We start from the raw sequence: 21,563 nt of genomic DNA, 5'->3' as shown, positions 1-21,563 counted from the left end.
GCGCGGATGGTATTAGACCAATGAAAGAAAAGACACATCAAGCACATCGGAAAGCATAATTCAACAAGCAGGGGGGGGGGGGTGGAGTGGGGTTACTTACAAAAAGAGAGGGCCGTGGAGAGCATACAGTAAGTTTCAAAACAATCAATTTTATTCAAAGCAATCAAAATGTACAAGGGACTTTGATAAAGCACAGGGACAGAGAGCAGAACTATCCCAATCTGTCTAGCTTGTGCACGTTACTTATTTAAACACGTTACAAGAGCACTTATTCAGAATAAACTGCGGAATGGTAGATAAAGCAAGAGAGATAGAGCAGTGTGAGGCTTTTGCGACCTCTTCTCTCACCAAGAGCAGACTGACGAGCACGCACTGCCCATTCGCTGAGGGAGGGGTAAAAATGAGGAACACTGGCTGGTGCTGTGGTACGTACTGAAGAGGTGTGAGTGGGGGTGTGGGTGAGGTGCGGATGAGGGAGTGAGCGAGGTGTGAGGAGGAAACTGGAAAGAGGTGCATATCAGTTAAAGGAGAACGGACACGACCAAAACAACTTTGCAGATTTCGAAACATAAACATATCTTAAACACTTCTATTGAGTTAATTTCACAAATATCTTCGCAGTTTTATTAGAATTTGTCAAAATATCGCCGAACAAGCAAAATCAGTTTTGTCAAAACCGCAAACCGGAAATGACGTTTGCGAAGTAACCCAGTTTTTCGTTCTTAAAGCCTTGTTGGCTTCGTGACGATCAGAACATTGCTTTGTTTTCGTTACGATCAGTTGGAATCATGCCCAGTCGTTGTGTGGCTGCTGCTAGTGCGTGCCCGTACGTGCGGGGAGGTAAGTACATGGACATACGTACGTTGACGTACGTACCAAAAATAAGGCCTCACTGTCCGGAAGTTCGCATATCGCAGTTACGATTAATCGCAAATTAGTTTTAATGGCCAAGTATTCAATTTTCAAACCGCGAGGCAGAAACAACAAACACACGCGGTTCCTTCGCTGTCGCTTGACCGTACGTGCAAAGAAAAATTAAAACATGCATCGTTCCTTCGGTCTTCGCTCTCGTCCTTCGCCGTTCCTTCGCTCTCGTCCTTCACTGTTCCTTCATTCACGTACAAAACGTATGTGTTTGCTAAATAAATGGCCATAACTTGGTAACCACTTGTCCGATTAATAGCAAACCTTGAAAAGGCACATCCTCAGGTCCCCAGCAATATACCTGGCAAGTTTCACTTAGATCGGACCAGTGGTTGTCGAGAAACAGCGGTCACAGACATACACACAGACAGACACACAGACACACAGAGATTGCTTGCATTATAGAGAGTGCTATAATGATACAATTACAACTGATACGCCTGCAGTGCTGCACTGTCAATAAAGTCGTATTTAGTTTCTGTGTTTCTATCCATTTCTTGCCTCACGGCACCGAACATTAATTAATATTAGTTATGTATTCCATTGACCAGAAAAAAACTTTTTCAATTAAAAAAGAGACATAAAAATGAATACTATTCAGTATTTTGGAGGCGCCCGAGATCAAAATCGATCACCATTGGGTCTGTGTCCGACGATTTCTCTTCTTCACTCTCTGGACGGTATGGTTCGAATCTGTATGGGAGAATCGAGTGTGATTCCCCAAGATTATTAACTTTCTCTTCATTTTCCGCATCAGATTGGTCAGAAATATCGCTGATATCCAGACTTACGCAACTATCGGAGTCGGTGTCTGCCATTGTTTACTATTGCGCAGTCACATCAGCTTCCTCTGATGACGTCACGATGATGATGATAGTCATCACCAGATGCTGGCCGGCGTGAGAGAAATCGTCTGCTATTGGCATTTTAAAACTCGGATATCTCACGATTCACGCATGCTAGAGCAACAATTTTTGCGCCAAACTTAATCTTTTTTGTTGCTACAATTAATTAATCTTAAGCATTTGATGTCTATATTCATGTCCGTTCCCCTTTAACCCATTCTGAAAAGAATAGTTTGCGGCCTTGCCTTTGTTAAGCTCTTGGTGCATCCAAAGCAGACGATTAGAAGAGAGAGAAAGAACGTGTGAGGAGACAGATTAACTCAATGTGTGAGGAGACAGATTAACTCAATGTGTGAGGTGATAGATTGACAATGTGTGAGGTGATAGATTGACTTAATGTGTGCGGTGATAATTGGCCTGGCCTTAATGAACACGCCCTGCATAGCGCCTGAATCACTTGCTCGCTCGCCAAGCACTCCGTCCTGCAAACTCTGTTCCACAAAAACAAAATTTATGTTTTTAGAACCACTTCCTGACATGATTCAAATGTCTTAAGGCTTACTATTTGATACCAGGTTGAGATTGATTCTATGGTTGTTGTTGTTGGAGTTGTATAGCCTCAGACATTTCTCTTGAACAAGCCCGTGGCACAGAGACAGCCGATTGATCTCTGAGGAGCGACCCAGAGATCCCCACATATAGGATGGTGTACCGCTGCCTTCACAAAGTCAGGGCCATGACAGAGTTAGCGAGAAAGAGAGTTAGCGAGAGAGAGAGTTAGCGAGAGAGAGAGAGAGTTAGCGAGAGAGAGAGTTAGCGAGAGAGAGAGTTAGCGAGAGAGAGACAGAGACAGAGACAGAGACAGAGAGAGAGAGAGAGAGAGTTAGCGAGAGAGAGATTTAGCGAGAGAGAGATTTAGCAAGAGAGAGAGAGTTAGCGAGACCCAGCTTGCTGGGATGAATGATCACGGTGTGTACCCCGATTTAGAATAGGTACACCGTATCCCTGAGCATCGTAAGAGGCGACCAAGGGTTGGCGTCAGGAAGGGCATCCGGCCATAAAAACATTGCCTTAAACAGGGAACCATGATTGTCATGGGGCCCGCAAGGCTAACCCCCGCTCTAGCGTGGAAAATGGCCTTAAAACGATCATTCATTCATTCATATTCAGAGAGTTAAGGGCCTATCTCATTGGCCTGGCGACTAGGTGGCGACCTGGTGGTGACTCGAGTCTCCACGACGTCTCCTGGAGACTAGCCGGGTCTCCGGGAAGTCGCGGGAAATTCAAACATGTTCGATTTTTTTGGACGTCGCGGAGACTAATTTTGTCCGCGACTGGGGAGACGTCTCCGCGACATCTCCGCGACATCTCCGCGACCTGCTGGAGACCAAGGAGACTGAGGAGACGTTGCGGCGACAATGCGGCGACGTCTCCGCGACGCTGCTTGACGCTGCTTGACCCACTTTAGAGACCACGTGACTGAGTGCGTGCTGGCATAATCGAGACGCCTTCACTCCGATCCAAGTCAGGTACAGGATCCGGTCAAGGTCTTCATCATTTGGTACTTGTTCCTGCTACTGCTGCTGCTCCTTGTACTGCCTTGGAAGAGGCCCCACCATCTTGTCTTGCCAGGGGACAGCTCCAACTCCAGAGTAGTACTGTCCTTCCACCATGCCACCCAAGGGCAGTGGGGGCCGGAAGGACAAGAAGAAGGAGGATGAAGCAGTTGTAGCAGCTTCAGCGCAGTTTGTGGATGCTGAGGCAGCAGTTGATGCTAGAGAAGATGAGGAACATGGTTCCAGCGGCGATCCGACTAGAAAACAATATGATTGGAAAGAGGGGCATCAAGAGGCAATGGCTGACTTCTGGGAGGATCATCCGGAATTTTACGATAAATCGTATGCAAGATACAAAGATAACCAATACAAGAAAGCAGCGGTTGAAACCTTCCTTGTTGATATGCAGAACATCTTCGAGGAGATCAAGAAGCCCCGACCTACATGTGAGTGTATATTTAAATTGCATTGAATTTATATTTAATTGCATTAAAATAAATACATGCAAAAATATGTAAAAAATGTAGCGAAAGGAGTAGTGATGAATATCATCGCCCTGGCGTAGACGTCGCCCTGGCGTCGCCTTGGTGAGAGCGCAAGCCATTTTTTGGTCTCCCGAGTTGCCGCGACTGATCAGTCGCGGCAGTCGCAGCGACGTCTCCGCCAATGAGATAGGCCCTTTAGCGAGAGAGGGAGAGAGTTAGAGAGAGAGAGAGAGAGAGAGAGATATGATTTTAAGAGGGTTTTAAAGGCCAATCTTTCAACCTGACCCGGTGTTCACTGCGGTCTATTTATGAGGTTAAAAACCCCCAAAAAACTTTTTCCGATAAAAGAGTAATTATGTCTTTCATTGGAATTGTAGACAGTGGCTTGCAAATCGAGCCTCAAGGGCGGTGTACAGAAATGTTTGTTTTTTAAATAATAAATACAAGGCACAGGGAGATGTATTTTGCTGCACTTGGTGTGAAATGTGCGCAGAGTAAAACGAGTGTTCATTTCCATCCAAAGGATGTCTCATAAGTAAAGAAGATATAAGCACACCTGATGCTTAGCCAAGTCTTCAAACGTTGGCACACTCACGAGGCTGCACCGTCGAAACAAAATGTCACATAAGATAAAGAAAATCGGGTCACATTTGTCTATCTAATATTTAAAAATAACACCTCTCACTGCGAAACATCATATCTTCCAGTTTAATAAAATAACTCCAACCCGTCATTTTTGACGGGCGTTTCTATTAGTATCTCATAAAACACATTGACCTCAAAAAGGTTCAGTGATATTTTGAAAAATAAATGAAGAGATTCTGTCCTTCTCTTCCCTTTATAAGGGGCGACGTCCAATCGCACCAAGCTCCTGCCCTGCCTTGCCCACGATACACCTCCACTCCCCTCTGTGTTCAGCCAACTCTCTCCACTCTACAACCACCCCCACCTTACTGATCCCTCCTCACACAATCTTCCCATCTCAACTGCGGTCTACCTCTTTTCCTCCTACCTTGATTCCTTCAACCTATCTGCTTTCCTTGCCATTCTCTCTTCCTCTATCTGCACCATGTGTCCAGTCCACTTCAACCGGATTTTTCCCAATCTCCCCATTAAGCTCATCTGCACACGAATCTCCAACCTCAGTTCATCCATCCTCCATCTATCCACCCTCTTCACTCCCGCAATCCTCCTGACAGTTATTCTCGCAGACCTGCAACCTCTGTTGTTGTCTCTCCATCAGTGCCGCCATTTCAAGACCAAAATATTGATTGTGGAACTTTGGAATATTGATTTCTAAATATTGATTGCAATCCGTTGATTTGGGGAATTAAAACTAATACATGGATGCCAGAATAAATGACGTATTGCATTATAGCTAAGTGAAATATGCTGTTTAAGGTTGCTCTCCTTTTTCTTGGTAAAAGGCATGTATAAACTAGAACAATGTGACTGTCGCCAATATGGCTCCGCATAGTCCCACAACGGGTAAATGCCATCGTTCACTTTCCTAAAAATAAACAAGTTTGATTTAAATCCCTTCTATTCAGCTGTTTTCAAGTATCACATTTTCACCAGCCATAACAGGTTTCACATCGATCACTGAAGCGGTTTCAGAGAAGCGATTAAAAAAAAATATCGGCTTTCAAGCTAATATGGCTGCCATACCATATGACATATGACCTTTAAAAAATGTACACTCTGCATATGTATGGGTAGGGGGTCACATTTGTGAAGTTTCGTGTTGATCGGATTAGGTTCGTTTTTCTATTCAAGATGGCTGCCAAATTAGGTGACCTACGACATCATCATTTTCAAACTATATGCAACAGTGGTGTTAGATGATATTTGCTATAGGCAACATCTGTCAGTGGTGACAGATGATATTTGTAAAAATTTTCCATCGATAGGGTAAGTGGTTTCAGAGATATAATTATTTAATATTTCCCTTCAATCCAATATGGCTGCCACACCATGTGACCAATGATGTTTTCGTGATCATCTTTTAATCGCCATGCCTAGTCAATGACATACATAAAGTTTTGAGTCAATCGATTTGGTGGTTTGAGAGATTTTCTTTAAAGTTTTTAGGTTAAATCCAATATGGCTGCCAAACCATGTGATCTATGAAGTCATAAATTTAATATTTCAATACAAATGGGTCATATATCATGTGCATGCAATTTCAGATTTTTAGAATAAGGAGTTCGATTAAAACATTTTTGGCTGGGATACCACTTCTCCTATGATGTCATCATATCATGCTTTTGTTCCCCATTGGGAGTACTTGACAATGCCAAGTTTAAAATTTTGCCATTCAGCGGTGTCCAATAAATATATTTTTAATTATTTGCGTTTAATCCAAGATAGCAACCATACCACGTGACCTATGACATCACAATTATCATAAAAACATTCTGCATGGGTGTCACTCCTACCCTGAAAGTTTTGTCTCCATCGGAAATGTGGTTGCTGAGAAAAATGAGGTTTAGCCCGTACGGACGGACGTACGACCCAAAAACATAATGCCTCCGGCCACCGTCGGGGGCGGTCGCATAAACAAAAATACTTTCAAAATCTTACTTCCCTGGCATTGTCAACATGAAAACCTAATTTGACCATTACACACTGCCCCTTTTGAGGGGTAGTCCATGGTAATTGCCTTCCCACTTGCTATCTTACCCACCTTGCTCCACCACTTATTACCTTATCACTGCTCGCCACTCTAAGACTGCCAAGTCCTGCCTTATCCCAATGTACTCCTCATCTGTGACACTCCCTGCCTCTCTCCCTCCAAAATCGACTCCTTCTTAATCTTCATATCCCTTCCCTTCTGTGATGCCTTCCCCACTCCAAGTCCATTCCAAAATTCCTGCTGCGCCTTCCTCCATCCCCATCTCCCCATTAATCAACCCTGTTTGAAATGTGCAGCATTTTGAGCAATTCATTATAGGAAATAGTAACGACAATAATTATTGTTTGCGGGTGTTTGTGCTGCAAGGACCCTGAAGACGGAAATAGAAAAACCTGTCGAGAGCAGCAGCAGCATTTTGGATGACATCGGAAGCATGTTTGACGACCTCACCGATCAGCTGGAAGCGATGCTCGAGTAGACGAAGAGACCATCTTCCATCCACAAACTAGCATCCCATCTGGAGCCTGGGGACGTTTGATGTCAGTAGTGGTCAAAGAGATTGGACTCCATAGCTTAAGAGATTGGTTCAGTTGTCAACTCCATTCCTCCACCCTTTCCTTTAAACCCATCTCCATGAATCGCTTGTTCTCGACAGACTTGACTGAGGTTATAAGAGCACAAGTATGGACTGGAGAGAGTTAAGTACAAAAAAACTTCTTCCTTTATCTCGTCTGCCACTGTAATTACCCATTTTTTGTCTTTTACCTGCACTTTCATTTGAGATATAAGTGAGATCTAGTTGGAGATATATAAGGGAGATACCTATTATTGATGGAACTGCTGAAAAGGTATTCAAGATTGCTATAATTGCAGATTTGTTCTGGGATCTAAGCAGTATTAAATAGAGGTCTTGCGCTCGATGGTAACAAGTACAAGTCTTGCATTCATGCAGCATTTGTCCCACTATGGGATATAAGCCCCTGCTGGTTCTGCCACCACGATGGTCAGTCCCTTCCTGTTGCTTTTTGTGGTGACCTTTTGTACACGCAATGTGTAGGGTTTATTCCGCTGGAACTGAATTTAGTGTCGTGTCTGCATTGGGGGAAGGACGACGGTTTAACAGTAACCATAAAGGTTTTAGACATTGTAGGTGGCTACTTCATCCGAAGACCTTTCTCACTTTCAATCGGTTTGTTTATGTTGCCATTTGAAAACCTAACAATTCGCGAGACGGTGCACAAGAAACAGTACGAGGGTTCAAAACGAGTTCTAAATGCAGTCTTCTGGCTGCAAACAGGTTGCACAGAATGACTATTTTAGGGTCATTCATTGTAAAGCACAGGGGGATATGATGCCTATGCATCTGTCCCACGATGGACAATTCAACACTATCAATGTGGATCAATTTGCATGACCCTTATCCTTCCAAAGCAGTTTTAAAAATGGAAATGCAACAAAAATCCAAGAATGTCTAAATGGTGGCCTTCATGGCTAAATTATATTCACTCACGGAAAGCTGTGGGCCTATGCAGTGGATGTAAAGATGGAAATTGGTCAATGGCATTCCTAACGCAGGCCACGTAGCTTCACTTGCTCCTGCGGAGACACCAACAATCAGATCGAGTGGCTTGCACAGCAGCCGTCATGAGAAAAACATTTTGCCGAACTCGTCCAGCCTCGTTGCCTCAATTTGGCAGCTCCTTTTCACACAAACCAACATTCCAACACTCTCATTCGATCCAAACCCTCCATGGAAAGAGAAGCTCCTATATTTTCAACAAACCTAATTTTAAAAATGTGAGACGTTTTACTCGGCCTCCAAGTTGGCAATCTGCCCATAATCACAGGATAGCTTTCACTGTTATAGTTGCCATTATAACCCGAGTGAACTAGCGCACCATTATCGTAGGAAAAAATAATAATCAAAATACAAAGAAAATCGAAAGTGAAAACCTTCCACAAAGGCCCTTCCATGGGTTGAGCCACCAAACACTTTTACCCTGGAAAATACCTCACATGAAGGAGCAATTTGCCCTTAATTTGGCAGCTTAAAGTTTCCACTGTCCCAAACCTTTTCCCTCCAACCCCAAATCGGGGACACAACTTTGAAATAAACTTTCCCCATCATGATCTGTGTTTCATTTTGTTCGCTTGCAAAACCAAAAGTTTCCACATACTTGTGCAAATATATTTTCCATCAAGAGGATTCAACTTCTACCTCCAACTTTTTCTCCCATATAATATTCCATTGGTGGTTCACCATTCATGGACCATACCAGTGGTTAGACAGTAGCAAGGGACCTTTGATTACGAGGTACAAGGAAATTGACTGGGGTAGCAGCGCAGAGAGGAAAGCAAAGCATCAGACCTAAACATCAATACTGTACAAGCAAGACAAAATAATGATAATAGGTGAAGAAAAGGAAACTTGAGGGATATGGAAAAACTTTAGAAACAGCAGAGAGCTTCAACTTTTTAGGAGCTTTGATCACGACTGATGGAAGTTATGAATAGGAGATTAGAATGGCGTCCAGGATGAGAAGAACAGCAATGAGTAACTTGTACAAGATCTATTATAATTGTATAACGTCAGCAAACACACTAAAAATCACTTGTATTTCTCATCACACCATATTTATCTGAAAGCTGTTACAGTGCCTTCAGAAAGTATTCACACCCCTTGGCTTTTTTCACATTTTGTTGTGTTACAGCCTGAATTTAATGGACTAAATTGAGATTTTTTTTGTCACTGATCTACACATAAAACTTCCTAGAGCTGTCTGTCTGACCAACCTGAGCCGACTATGGCTCAGGTTGTTCGGCACCTTCGGGATGTAACGACTATGGCACTTTCGGGATGTAACAAACATAGAACTGAACCAAACCGAGGTACGACTTCAATTCGGTCACGTCTCGTGGAGCAGGAGCATCCTTGATAGCTCGGACTTTCTCATCTGCCAGGTGTAAATCTTGGGCAAGAAGGACCTAGGTCAGGGAGGTGACCAAGAACCCATGACCAATCTTTCAGAACTACAGAATACCTTGGCTGAGATGGGAGAACCTGCCGGAAGGACAACAATCTCTGCAGCACTTCACAAATCTTGGCTTTATGGGAGAGTGGCCAGACGGAAGCCACTCCTGAGAGAAAGGCACGTGATAGCATACCTGGATAATGATACCATTGCTACCAAACATATATCAATCAACACTGACAATATCAACAACAACAAAAGCAGCAGCAATATTCAAGCAGCACAGCAGGCATGCATGCCACAAGGACCAACCAAAACCTGGTCCAATGGACCAACAGGCCCATTAGTGGTAACAAAACGTTGTGTTAAGCCCACAATAGGATCAGCCAACAGATGTAAATGGCACAGCCCAACACAGTGCGTGAAGTGCAGGACTGTATTGTGGGTACTCGACATAATCCGCCAGATAAGCAGGCTGCCTACGCGATTGGACAGAACGTTAAGGCCCGGGGAATGGTGACGGTGTGCAGAAAGGATGCAGAAGAGTCCTGAGAAAGGCCACCAGAGGCCTCAAGAGCATGACCACAGGCCGGGCCTTTGGTTGAAACGTCCACAGGGTGCATGGGCGACTCAGGGCTGACAGGGCAGGCAGAGGTCGGATACAAATCGACACGACCTGAGGAGGCAGACCACGACGGATCAGGAAGCACAGGGGACAACAGCCAGGACGCCTGGTGCTTCTCCACTCCAGTGCTGGAGGAACCAGCGAGCAGAGGTCTTCTGTTGTGTACCACGTACAATAACCGCCAATGCCGGTGTGCGTGGTAGATCCATTAGGAACGATCTGCAACTGGTCTGCCACTTTAGGCAAGGCTACTGTGTGATGTGACTGAAGGGCTGCCTGAGCTTCAGCGAGCGCAGTGGTTAATTTGTCACTCCATGACACACGGACCAGCGAGGGCCAGCCGGCACAGTATCATGCAAGGGGAATAATAAGGCTGCTGCATTCCGCAAAAACACATGCAAGGACCCTGCAGGCACCAACAAAGGACGGAAGGACCCTCACAATGGCAGGTGGATGGTAGGAACCCAGAGTGGTTACTTGACGAGGAGTAGCACTCAAATAGCCCCAAGACCGCACCATTTCAGGATAGTGGTGGATACTGTGTATACAATAGCCTTTGTGGCTGAGAGTCGAAGGCTATATCGATCTAGAGTAGGAAGCAAACACAAAAACACACAGCCGGCCAAACTCTCAATAGCTCCTCAGGCGAATCTGCGCCACAGGACAAGCCATCTGGGACTCCGGCAACAGAGCCAGCCTCAAGAACATCTCCAAGAATGCGACACATCAGCTCCTCCAATGCAGCCTTGGAGCCCGGCACCCGAGAAGAAACATGAGACAAGTCAGACGCAATGATACAGGACCAACCCACAATGGTATGGAGGGTGGACACCATAAACAGCATCAATGATGGTTGCGACTTGCTGTAACAGCTAACATCCAGGGACACAGTGTCAAGTCGGGATCCACCACAGGGCTTTGCGATGAGAAACATGGGGTTAACACACTCCACACAGACATCGCATCTTCAGGTGTAATGTCTTCAGGTTTAACGTCTTTATGTTTAACGTCTTCAGGTTTAACATCATCAGGTTTAACGTCATCAGGTTTAACGTCATCAGGTTTAACGTTGTCAGCTTTAACATCTTCAGGTTTAACGTCTCGTGTACACAGGGATCTTGGACAGGACTCAGTGGTGATGCCGGAACACATCATTATACCGTGAAAGTTTTTTGCTGTTTGTTTCAAAAAATTCAAACGAAATTTCCTGCCACCAAAAACGATTCCCAGTCCTTCCTTTTCAAGTTGGGAATAATTCCTCTCTGCCGGGGACAGGGTTCTTGAAGGAAATGAAACTGATCTTTCTGTTCCGTTGGGCATCTCGTGAGATAGCACATTACCCACTCAATACCGCCGAGCGTCTCATGTCAGCATGATATCCTGCTCTGGATCAAAATGAATGAGAACGTTGGATGATTGAAGCATATCCTTGGAGGGCTGGAATGCCGATTGTTCAGTGGACCCCCAGCTCCAGGAGACTCCTTTCTTCAAGAGAAAACATTGTAAAGAGGGCCCAAGTCATTGTTCACCTTCGGGATGTAACAAACATAGAACTGAACCAAACCGAGGTATAACTTCAATTCGGTCACGTCTCGTGGAGCAGGAGCATCCTTGATAGCTCGGACTTTCTCATCTGTCGGGTGTAAATCTTGGGCATTAATTGTATGATTCAAGTAAGTGACAGATGGTATCATAAACTTGCATTGGCTCTCATTCCGGGAATGACGATCAGGGGTAGGTGGAAGTCGTGATTATCGTAGGCTTCCGTGATGTCACAGGTTCCGCAGGGAACAATCTTCTCACCTATGTAGGTGGAGAGCCCATAGGTGGTAGGTTTCAGGTCAGGATGCTTAGCATTACTCCACAGGTTTGTGAATACAGCACGGCTGATGAGCGACACAGCTGCACCAGTGTCGGCCTCCATTTGTAATGGTCGATTGTTGACAACAATGGCAAGAAAAGGGTGCCGATTGTCAGGGAATCAATATGAAGCAGATCATACGATTCTGAGTTGTCAGGAAGTTTCCCCACAAAAGCAAGCCGTTTCAAAATGCGCCCCATCTCATCTGAAATAATCAAATTGATAAAGTTTTCCTCAAAGAGATAGACCATCTTTGCACAAATGCAGAATTGCGTTGGTAAAGAGAACCCCCATCAGTTGAGACCACTTTGCCCGACTCGATGGACTGTGAGAACAGGATCTTGGAGCGACATTTTGTCTAACTATGAAGTGTTGCTGAATACCTTGGATAACGTCAGTAAGAGTTCAAATGACGAATATGCCAGAAGTGCAAGTGGCCAAGCTGCATTAATGGAGAGGTTCAGTACATTCTTCGGCTTGAAGCTGGCATATCGCGTCTTTTCTCAGGCATAACGGGTATCAACTAGATGGTATTCAGAGAATACTTACCCTGCGCAGTCAACTTGGTGCGAGCCAACTCTTCTGTTTTTGAACGGTTTTTTATTTGATCCAATATGGCTGCCATACCATGTGAGTGATGACATCATAAATTTATATTCTCGAATATAATTGCTGAGTAGATCAAGCTCAATAAATTTCAAACTGATCAGACTAAGCATTGTCCCTGTCGAATTATGACGTCATAATTAAGGCACCAATGTTGTCATCGTTAACAACACTTATTTTCCATGTTTGAAAAAAGTGGTTTCAGAAATATGGAGGTGTAACATTTTTCCAAGATAGCGTCCATACCACGTGACACATGACGTCATAATTACCATTAAAAATTATATACAGGTGCAGGCGCTCCTAAGGTAAAATTTCATGTCAATCGTTTGCCGAGAAAATGAATTTTAGAAATGCAGACACGCACGTATGTACGCCACACGTACATACGCAACCGATCGCCTAACCCTGCTTTTCTCTTCGCAGGCACAGGGGAATACATATAAAGGGTAAGGATACATCCATCCAGAGTGCAATGAAGGCCGTCTCTTTGTTACCCACTTTCCACCAACAACAACGACGACGAAACGAGGAGGAGTTTAACAAGTTCTACAATCACGTCGTAGAGGAATCGCAGGGCTTAACAGAAAGTCCAGCACTACGTAGGAGGACAACTCCACCAAGGAGCATTGACCAAGGCACACAACTTCTCCTCTGTAGAAGAGAACTTCCCACAGAAATTCTATGAAGTCCTTGTCATTCTGGATCAAGAGCTTGACAGAAGATTTGAGCCAAAAGGCATGCGACTCCTCCAGAATCGGAAAAACCTTCTTCTTGAAGCTAACAATTGGGACTATTGCAGAATACCCAAATCCATTGAAGACCAGAACAAAAATGGCTTCAATGTAGAACGTGTACACTCCAGGTACAAATGTTACTGGATCCTGTAATATTGGACACCAGCGTTGTCCGTGTAACAAGCATGGAGACCATTTGCCAGGCCATGTCTACAGGCCCAGTCAGTAAGAAGCTCTTTACAGAAGTCCACAAAATTCCCAAACTGTTCTACACCATGCCAGTCACTGCAAAGACATCCGAGCAAAGTCATTCAGTCCTGGGAAGAGTTAAGAACCACCCGAGGTCAACCATGAGCCATCAAAGGCTGAACAACGCTCTGATCTGCCATGTCATGAAATATCGCACAGACAAGATTGACATATTGACATTAGTAAATAGACCATGGGATGAAAAGGTGAATATACCCTATTTTTTGAAAACTGTGACCCCCATCTTGGAATTACATGAAATTTAGAGATTAAGTAGATTTAATGGTGCTGAATCCAAATATGAATGCTGCTAAGCCGTAAATCTGCACGTTTTAATTATGACGGTCACTCGATGTTTTTCTTCGAAATTTGACTATTTTTCCATCCAAAATTGTATTTAAAACTTTTAAACAGCTTATGCAAGCACAGTGAGTCTCAAAATGTTATTTTGCAATGACATCTATCAAACTGAGATGATGCAGGACTCAAAAGGTACAGTTAAGGTAAAACAGCATGAACTTGATGTAAATTTACAATGTTGTCAGTGAAATTTGTTCAACAAGTGATTCACTTTGCTTGATGATTCACAAATATTTACATGGACAACATCCTTCACTTTCAGGAATAGAATTTTTATCTTACCAAAACAGCACAGTTGACAGACCTACTCACATGAGTTTAAAAGTTAAAATGTTCAGGTAAGTACACATACAACAAATGGCATCAAATACAAACAGAGGCTGCGTTGAAGAAGTATCTCCGCATCTTTATCATCATGGTGCCTCTGTTGACATGTTCATTCTTCATGAGAATCACCTCCTATGTCGTCATCAACATCTTCTGTTTCAAAGTCTTCTGTCTCTCTTTGCTGCTTGTTGGTACAACCCACACATTTACACAGGTCTGTACATGACAAACCTTTTCCTACACAGCCACAGCTGTTGGTTTCACACTTGCCTCTTTTACACGCACACTGCGTTGCTGCAGGTAAGTTGACAGGAGCAGGAGGTAAATCTCCCCGATGGATAACCAAATCATCACCTTCCATTTTCCAGCCATGTTGAGAGGGATCTGGTATCTCTGGAAACTGTTCAAGAGCTCTCTTGTGAATGGCTGCTTGGTAATTGGCACGCAAGATGTGTTGCCTGAGAGAGTCCTGATTCGGTGGCATTGATGTCTCAAATTTGCTGTCCATACGAAACATATTATACCTTGCTAGGTTAACACGCTCCACATCCTGGCCATACAACCTGCAAAACGAACTCTTCCAATGTGTTCACAAGTGTATCTGCGATAGTAAAAGATGACCCTAGTTCTTTGAAAGCATCCTGGTATTTGTCATCAGACAGCATCAGTTTGTAAGCTTTCTGTTTTCCTCTGCCATAGAAAGCACTAACAGAGTCACACCCTGTAAATACATGAAGGCCTATCAACGCCTGTGATACTGAACTACCAAGATGTCGACGCACAGCCTGTATATCAATTGTGCGATGCAAATCTCCCTTTCCTGTGAGGAAGAACAAGTTCCCATCTACTTTGCTTGCATGGCCGACAGCAACGGTGAAAACATCAGAGTCAGGGCTCTTGATAATGACATTTGGTTGCAGCTCATCTGTTGGTTCCGAAGTTGACGATGCCTGAATGTCGCGTGCTGCGTAGACACTGTGCAGCAGTTGTCGAGTGTCAGCCTCTTCATGATTTGATGCAAGTTCTGGTATGGCCTCTACACACAGATTCCCATTCTTACCGCAAAAGGAGTGACAGAGCTGGCCATGTGCATAGTAGAGTTTAACCCCTTTTAACTTTTCGGGTTCACATTTTGACCACTGCACAAACAGAAATTCAACTAGAGCTTCCTTGTTGGAACCACATGACAGGAAGTTTTTCCACTGACGTGGGACTTGCTGATCAGAGGCATATATCTTCACTCGTTGTACTCCATCGGCTGCTCTCCTCCCTCTCTCTGCATTTTTTATGCTTTTTGCTGGGTAGTTGTCAGTTAAATGGTGAACGCTTGCAGCACACAAGTTGGTAGCCATACTGATAACTTTATGCATGATGTGCTCTGCCAAGTCACCAAAGGTCATACAAGAAACCATCTTTGCATTTAGCTCTTGAATTAGTGCCATGCCATCCACTATCCATACGCTTCCTTTTGGCAATGATTCCACAATAGGGCATGGCTCTGTAGCAGACTCAATATGTTTCATCAGACTAGCTTTGTTTGTTTTCTTGAGTCCTCCATTGTCATTGGCTGAAGGTAGAGGAAGTGTGTTCAGGCAGTGGGTAAGCATTTCCTGCAAAATCCAAATCACGGTATCTTGAGATGATTAACAGCCGTGCAAACAACTTACGATCCTGATTCAATACTATTTCCTTGCCACTTTTTGTAGTTGATTTGCTCTCTTTTGTCATGTTGGAGAAGGTTTTTAGCTTCTGTTGTTTCAAGGGTGAACGTATATCAACAACACCCTTTTGAAGCCTGTTTACCATAAAATCCTCAGCGGCAGACTGACCAATAAAGCCAGCGTTCTTGAGATCTGCCTTTACGTCAGCAGGTGCAATTACACCTGAAGTGATATGGAGGAGTTGAGGTCCTGTCTCTTCAAATGGGTTAATCATACACCCCACGGTGTCACATTTGCATTGTTCTTCTTTATTCTGGAGGCATCAAGGTCCTTGCGTTTAGTTTTCTGTTGCCCCTTTCCTGCCATTATCTCACATTCCACCTGAACGGCTGCTCTTAGGTGCTGAGACAAGATCCACCTGTGGCAATAGGCTGCGTTGGTGGTATGTCCAATCATACCCCCTTTCATCTTAGTGTCTCGATTGCAAGTCTGCTCAATAGTCTGGTCAGCAGCAATACAAGCAAAGCAACAGGCAGCGTGGCCCCCTCTCGGCGCAGGCCAGAAATTGCAAATACATGCAAATGCAATACCACGAAAAGCAGTATGCATTGGTATGTATCTGCATTTTAAAGAATGTAGCCCACATAGGCCGTCATAGCGCCTATAGAAAAAATTTAATGCTTAAATTTCAACGGACAGCATGGTCCTTCTAGCTCTACTTAGTCTTAGGCACAGGCCAGAAATTACAAATAGATCTAGATCTAGGCCTACATGCAAATAAATGACACACCACGAAGAGCAGTAGATTTCTATGCATTTGTATCCGCACAGAAAGAAAATGTACCCAAAGGCAAAGCAAAACACTAGGCCTGGGCCTGGCTAATCTTTAATTTTTATTTATAATTCAGAAAATTACATTATACACGATGGTCATATCAACAGCCATTCAGACATCGGTAGTTCATAACATAAGAGACAAATTTTAGTCAGAGAGACACTGTGTGTGTGGCCGAACTCGGACTCTCTTCACTTCAAGGTTGTAATTTGTAAACAAACAATCGTCAACATGCTCAACTCAAGTGACAAGTCATGCCAGGTCGGAATGATGTGAACTTGAAGCTTATTTATCATTTTGAACGCCATGACACTATGTCTATCTCTATCAATACACCAACAATTAAGCTTACCGTCAACGTCGTCAATTTTTCGTTTCTTCATTTCCGCTGCTGCTAGCTTGCTGATGTTGCAAATAAGTTGGTAACATTCACGAAGATAGCCGGCCCTATTTTCCACAGCAACCTCAATTGGTGTTTCCAACGGCAACACATCGCCATGGGCAATGTCGGCGTTGAAATTGATGCTCAGTAACTGGGATGCTTTCAGGATAGTTTCACCTTCTGAACACGCGATACTTTGCCAGCGTGATCCACATTCCAGAAACTTCTTCCAGCTTTTTTGCTTAAAATGCAATTAGATCCCCTTTCGGTTCAGAAATCGCATGCACACAACACCACTTCGGAACGACGTGGGACGCCATGGCGGGTGCCATGTCAGGGGCGGATCCAGGAATTTCAAGACGGGGGGGGGGGGGTGCATGAAATGATAGCGCTGGGAGGGGGGGATAAAAGGGGGGTCTGGGGGTCCTCCTCCAGGAAACTTTTTTTAAAGTTGATTGTCAGAAACGGCATTTCGTGCGTTCTTGGAAGTTTCTGCAGTTCCTTGTGTTCTTCCCTGGTCCAACAGTTCAGCAGATTCGCACCGCCTGCACCCTCAGCCTGGATCGAAGGGGGGGGGCGCACCCCCTGCACCCCCCCTGGACCCGCCCCTGCATTTTAGCTGTCAACAAGATTTTTGTGCGCGTGACCGAGGCTGCTCAATATCCAGGAAACGAACGCTGATTGGTTCACGGACGGCATGAACGGCCAACGAACCGATCGACGGCGCGATTTAAATGGACGAGCTGGATGTTGGTCAATGAAATTTTTACAATAATTTATCGGTGATTTTATTTCATTTTCTCGGAAACGCTCGTTATAAACGCAAAGCAACATTCATAATATGTTCAGGAATAATATTTAGCGGATTTACATGCGCTCATCGTGTAATACCAAGCAAGGGACTTCGAAATGGAACGATAATGCACATCATCCTATGGTCTAAAACTAGAACGGCACTCAGTGGAGAGCACACCTCCGCAAGGTGAACAGTTTACGTTTGTATCTCAGGGTAGACCAGAAAATCACAATACAGAATCACATTGAATCAAAATCGTCCGTCCACAACTTTTTGAGATATCCTGCTATATGTCGTTTTTGGCCATATCTCCCAATGGTGAAGAATCACTTAAAAAATTATACTAGCCGGATCCGAATTTTCACCAAATTTGAATCGATTCTTCCTTGTCAGACGCCCAATCTGTCCACCAAGTTTCGTCCAAATCCATCCATAACTTTTTGAGATATCTTGCTATGTATCGTTTTTGGCCCTATCTCCCAATGGTGAAGAATCACTTGGAAAATTAAATAATTCTCATATCCGAATCGATATTCAGATCTTCACCAAAATCTAACCATTTCGTCCTCGTCACATACGCTACCTCTCTGCCAAATTTCGTCCGAATCCGACCATAACCTTTTGAGATATTTTGTTCACAAACAGACAGACAGACAGGAGTGAAAACATAACCTCCATCCACCTTTGGTGGTGCAGGTAATAACTCTTGCCAACCAAATGATTCAATGATTAAGTATTTTGGATAATTTGACTGAAGCCAAACAAAGTCATAAAATGGGAAAACAACGTAAAATAAAGTTGTTGTTTTTCGTTTTTTCTTCAACGAATTTTTGAATTTTCCAAAAAATTTGCTGAAATCCACAACTTTAAAAAATAAAGATACACAATGCATCGACATCACGTTCAGCCTGATCGTTATTTTTTCTTCTCTTTAAATTAGTTGAAACCATGATTATTATTTTAAAAATTTTTACAAAGTGGGACTCTGCCCCTCTACCTCCCCCCCTTCCTCCCCCCTACCTCCCCCCTACCTCTCCTCCTCCATCTTCCCCCCAGCGCCCCTCACTTTTTGATAACATTCCCACGCCCCTGTTCGCGTTCCACCTGTTTTGGTGTCTAGTATGGAGCCGTCACCTGTTTCCATCTAGTGTGGAGCCGCCCCGCCATCGCCGGTGGTGTCTGTCGCTCAATGTCCACGTGTTTCTTCCAGACGTGGTGTATGACCCGCGTATTTGGGCGACAATGTGACGTAGGCGGGAGGGTGTAATACCGTGTACGGCCGATTGAGGTCGCTGTTGCCACGTCCGAGTGAGACCTGCCTGGATTTTATTCCTGGATGGAATAAAATGGCGCTACATAGCGAGTAGGAAATTGTTATTTGTTCACTGTGCGCTGGAGATAACTCACCTACTCTTATTCTCAAATTTGCCTTGGTAATTGGGATCTTCTCATTATGTCCACTACCTAACTAGTAACATTATACATACTTTATACTATAGCAAATTACGGAGACACCCGGCTTATAGCGTCCAATATTGAGGAACAGCGCTATTTGTGACACAAACCAACTTACGAAGTACGAATCCGACAGTTTATAGTCAGACTGGGAATTGAACACGAGCGGAACAGATCAAAGGCGCGTGCGCGACATCTGACGTCATAGTCATACTGTCAAACCAAAGGAAAGGGATGAAGCGGGAGGAAGCGCGATGTTGATGGTCAGAGGGAAACACAGAGGAAGAGGAGAAATGAAGAAGAAAAAATTCCGACTCAGTAAACAGACGGAGGTCGACATGTTTGTGGGTGGAAAAGAAGAACGTCTCCCCGGTCGGTGGAGAAGAAGAACAGCGATTATTTGGGAGTGGGCGTGGCCGAGAGAGTGGGCGTGGCCGTGGGCGTGGACGTGGCGTAGGAGTGGCCGTGGGAGTGCGCGAGGCAGGGCAATGGAGGGTTGATTGGATTCCTCATGAACGATTCGCCTCAGTCGTTCACGAATGAGTTTGTTAGCTAAGATCTCCTCCCTGTGAGCTGTCGAGGTTTCTGGTGTTCGTATTTATTAATGTAAGTGAGCGATCCGGTACATGTACAGTGATCTGGTATAGTCCGGTCTAGTTCATTTTGCAAGACCGACGTACACGGGAGGACGGGAAGAGTCTGTGAAAGGGATGGATCGTGATCTTGGAACCGGACATGCTTGACGGAGATATGGAATGGGGAGGTTGTGATTGAAGAGACGGTTCTTCCTTGTACACAGTTGGCTCGCTCTGTCTCTCCACTGATTCGCACGGTATGTCCTTCCCCTCGAGAGCGACGTCGCGTGTTATGACTTTTATTAAGGGTCTTCGGGGGTAGGGGTCGGGTGGGGCCATAGTATAGCACAGTTAAAACTAGAACGGCACTCAGTAGCGAGCATACCTCCACCTGGTTGGCCATATCACTCAATGGTGAAGAATCACTTAAAACATTCTACTATCTGGATCCAGATCTTCACCAAAATCGAATCAATTTGTCCTTATCACACACCCAACCGGTCCACCAAGTTTCGTCCAAATGCGTCCACAACTTTTTGAGATATCCTGCTTTGTATCGTTTTTGGCCTTATCTCCCAATGCAATGGTGAAGAATCACTTTAAAAAATAAATAATTCTCATATCCGAATTCATATTCAGATCTTCACCAAAATTGAATCGATTCTTCCTTGTTACACACCCAACCGGTCCACCAAGTTTCGTCCAAATGCGTCCACAACTTTTTGAGATATCCTGCTTTGTATCGTTTTTGGCCTTATCTCCCAATGCAATGGTGAAGAATCACTTTAAAAAATAAATAATTCTCATATCCGAATCCATATTCAGATCTTCACCAAAATTGAATCGAATCTTCCTCGTCATACACCCAACCTGTCCACAAAGTTTCGTCCAAATCCGTCCACAACTTTTTGAGATATCCTGCTTTGTATCGTTTTTGGCCCGATCTCCCAATGGTGAAGAATCACTTTAAAAAATAAATAATTCTCATATCTGAATCCATATTCAGATCTTCACCAAAATTGAATCGATTCTTCCTTGTCACACACCCAACCTGTCCACCAAGTTTCGTCCAAATCCGTCCACAACGTTTTGAGATATCCTGCTTTGTATCGTTTTTGGCCCTATCTCCCAATGGTGAAGAATCACTTGGAAAATTCTACTAGCCGGATCTTCACCAAAATCGAATCATTTCGTCCTGTTCACATACACCACCTCTTGCCAAATTTCGTCCGAATCCATCCACAGCTTTTTGAGATATTTCGTTCACAATCACAGACAGACAAACAAACAAACAAACAAACAAACAGACAGGGGTGAAAACATAACCTCCATCCACCTTTGGTGGCGGAGGTAATAAATAAAGTGTGTGTGTGTGTGTGTGTGTGTGTGTGTGTGTGTGTGTGTGTGTGTGTGTGTGTGTGTGTGTGTGTGTGTGTGTGTGTTGGATTTCAGTGGGTAATGTAGTTGGATGTCATTGGTTGATGTAGTGAGATTTCATTGGCTATTGACATGTGGCATTTCTTCGGATGGCAATGTGGGATTTAATTCCATTAGGACTTAATTCCAGTGAGATGTTTGGTTAAACTGAAAAATGTTCATGAATGAATGAATTAAATGAATGTATTACTAAGTATGAACAAAATATGAGTGGGTACCGGTCGTGGAAATTTCTGAAAA

General features: G+C 44.1%; 2 protein-coding genes and 1 long non-coding RNA gene across 7 annotated transcripts in view; 2 read left to right on the top strand and 1 right to left on the bottom strand.

Annotated features, from left to right (window-relative positions):
- Positions 1 to 8,575, top strand: part of LOC137415118 (caskin-1) — a 256,481-nt gene extending 247,906 nt beyond the window's left edge. For all 3 annotated transcript variants that reach the window (XM_068100691.2, XM_078785833.1, XM_078785834.1), the window contains one exon: positions 6,812 to 8,575. In XM_068100691.2, the coding sequence (XP_067956792.2) occupies positions 6,812 to 6,923 (112 nt within the window). In that variant the 3' untranslated portion in view covers positions 6,924 to 8,575. The remainder of the gene's footprint in view (positions 1 to 6,811) is intronic.
- The window catches only part of LOC144894064 (uncharacterized), a 40,259-nt gene extending 22,897 nt beyond the window's left edge, over positions 1 to 17,362 (bottom strand). The window contains exons 1-3 of one of the 2 annotated variants that reach the window (XR_013624761.1): positions 17,031 to 17,362; positions 7,956 to 8,041; positions 130 to 3,582 (exon numbers count right to left, since the gene is read on the bottom strand). This is a non-coding gene — a long non-coding RNA (uncharacterized LOC144894064). Of the gene's footprint in view, positions 1 to 129; positions 3,583 to 7,955; positions 8,042 to 17,030 lie in introns of those variants that run through there. The other variant, XR_013624762.1, reaches the window with a different exon arrangement.
- A 2,381-nt stretch (positions 17,363 to 19,743) lies between these two features.
- LOC137415119 (extended synaptotagmin-2) overlaps positions 19,744 to 21,563 on the top strand; it is a 117,998-nt gene continuing 116,178 nt past the window's right edge. For both annotated transcript variants that reach the window (XM_068100693.2, XM_068100692.2), the window contains exon 1: positions 19,744 to 20,143. The gene's annotated coding sequence lies outside the window, so the exon portion shown is untranslated. The remainder of the gene's footprint in view (positions 20,144 to 21,563) is intronic.

This window comes from Myxine glutinosa, chromosome 10 (genome assembly GCF_964187855.1).
Source record: "Myxine glutinosa chromosome 10, kmMyxGlut1.1, whole genome shotgun sequence".
Classification (NCBI taxonomy): Eukaryota; Metazoa; Chordata; class Myxini; order Myxiniformes; family Myxinidae; genus Myxine; species Myxine glutinosa.
Note: the sequence above shows the minus strand (reverse complement) of the source record. Positions and strands in the feature narration are given on the sequence as shown.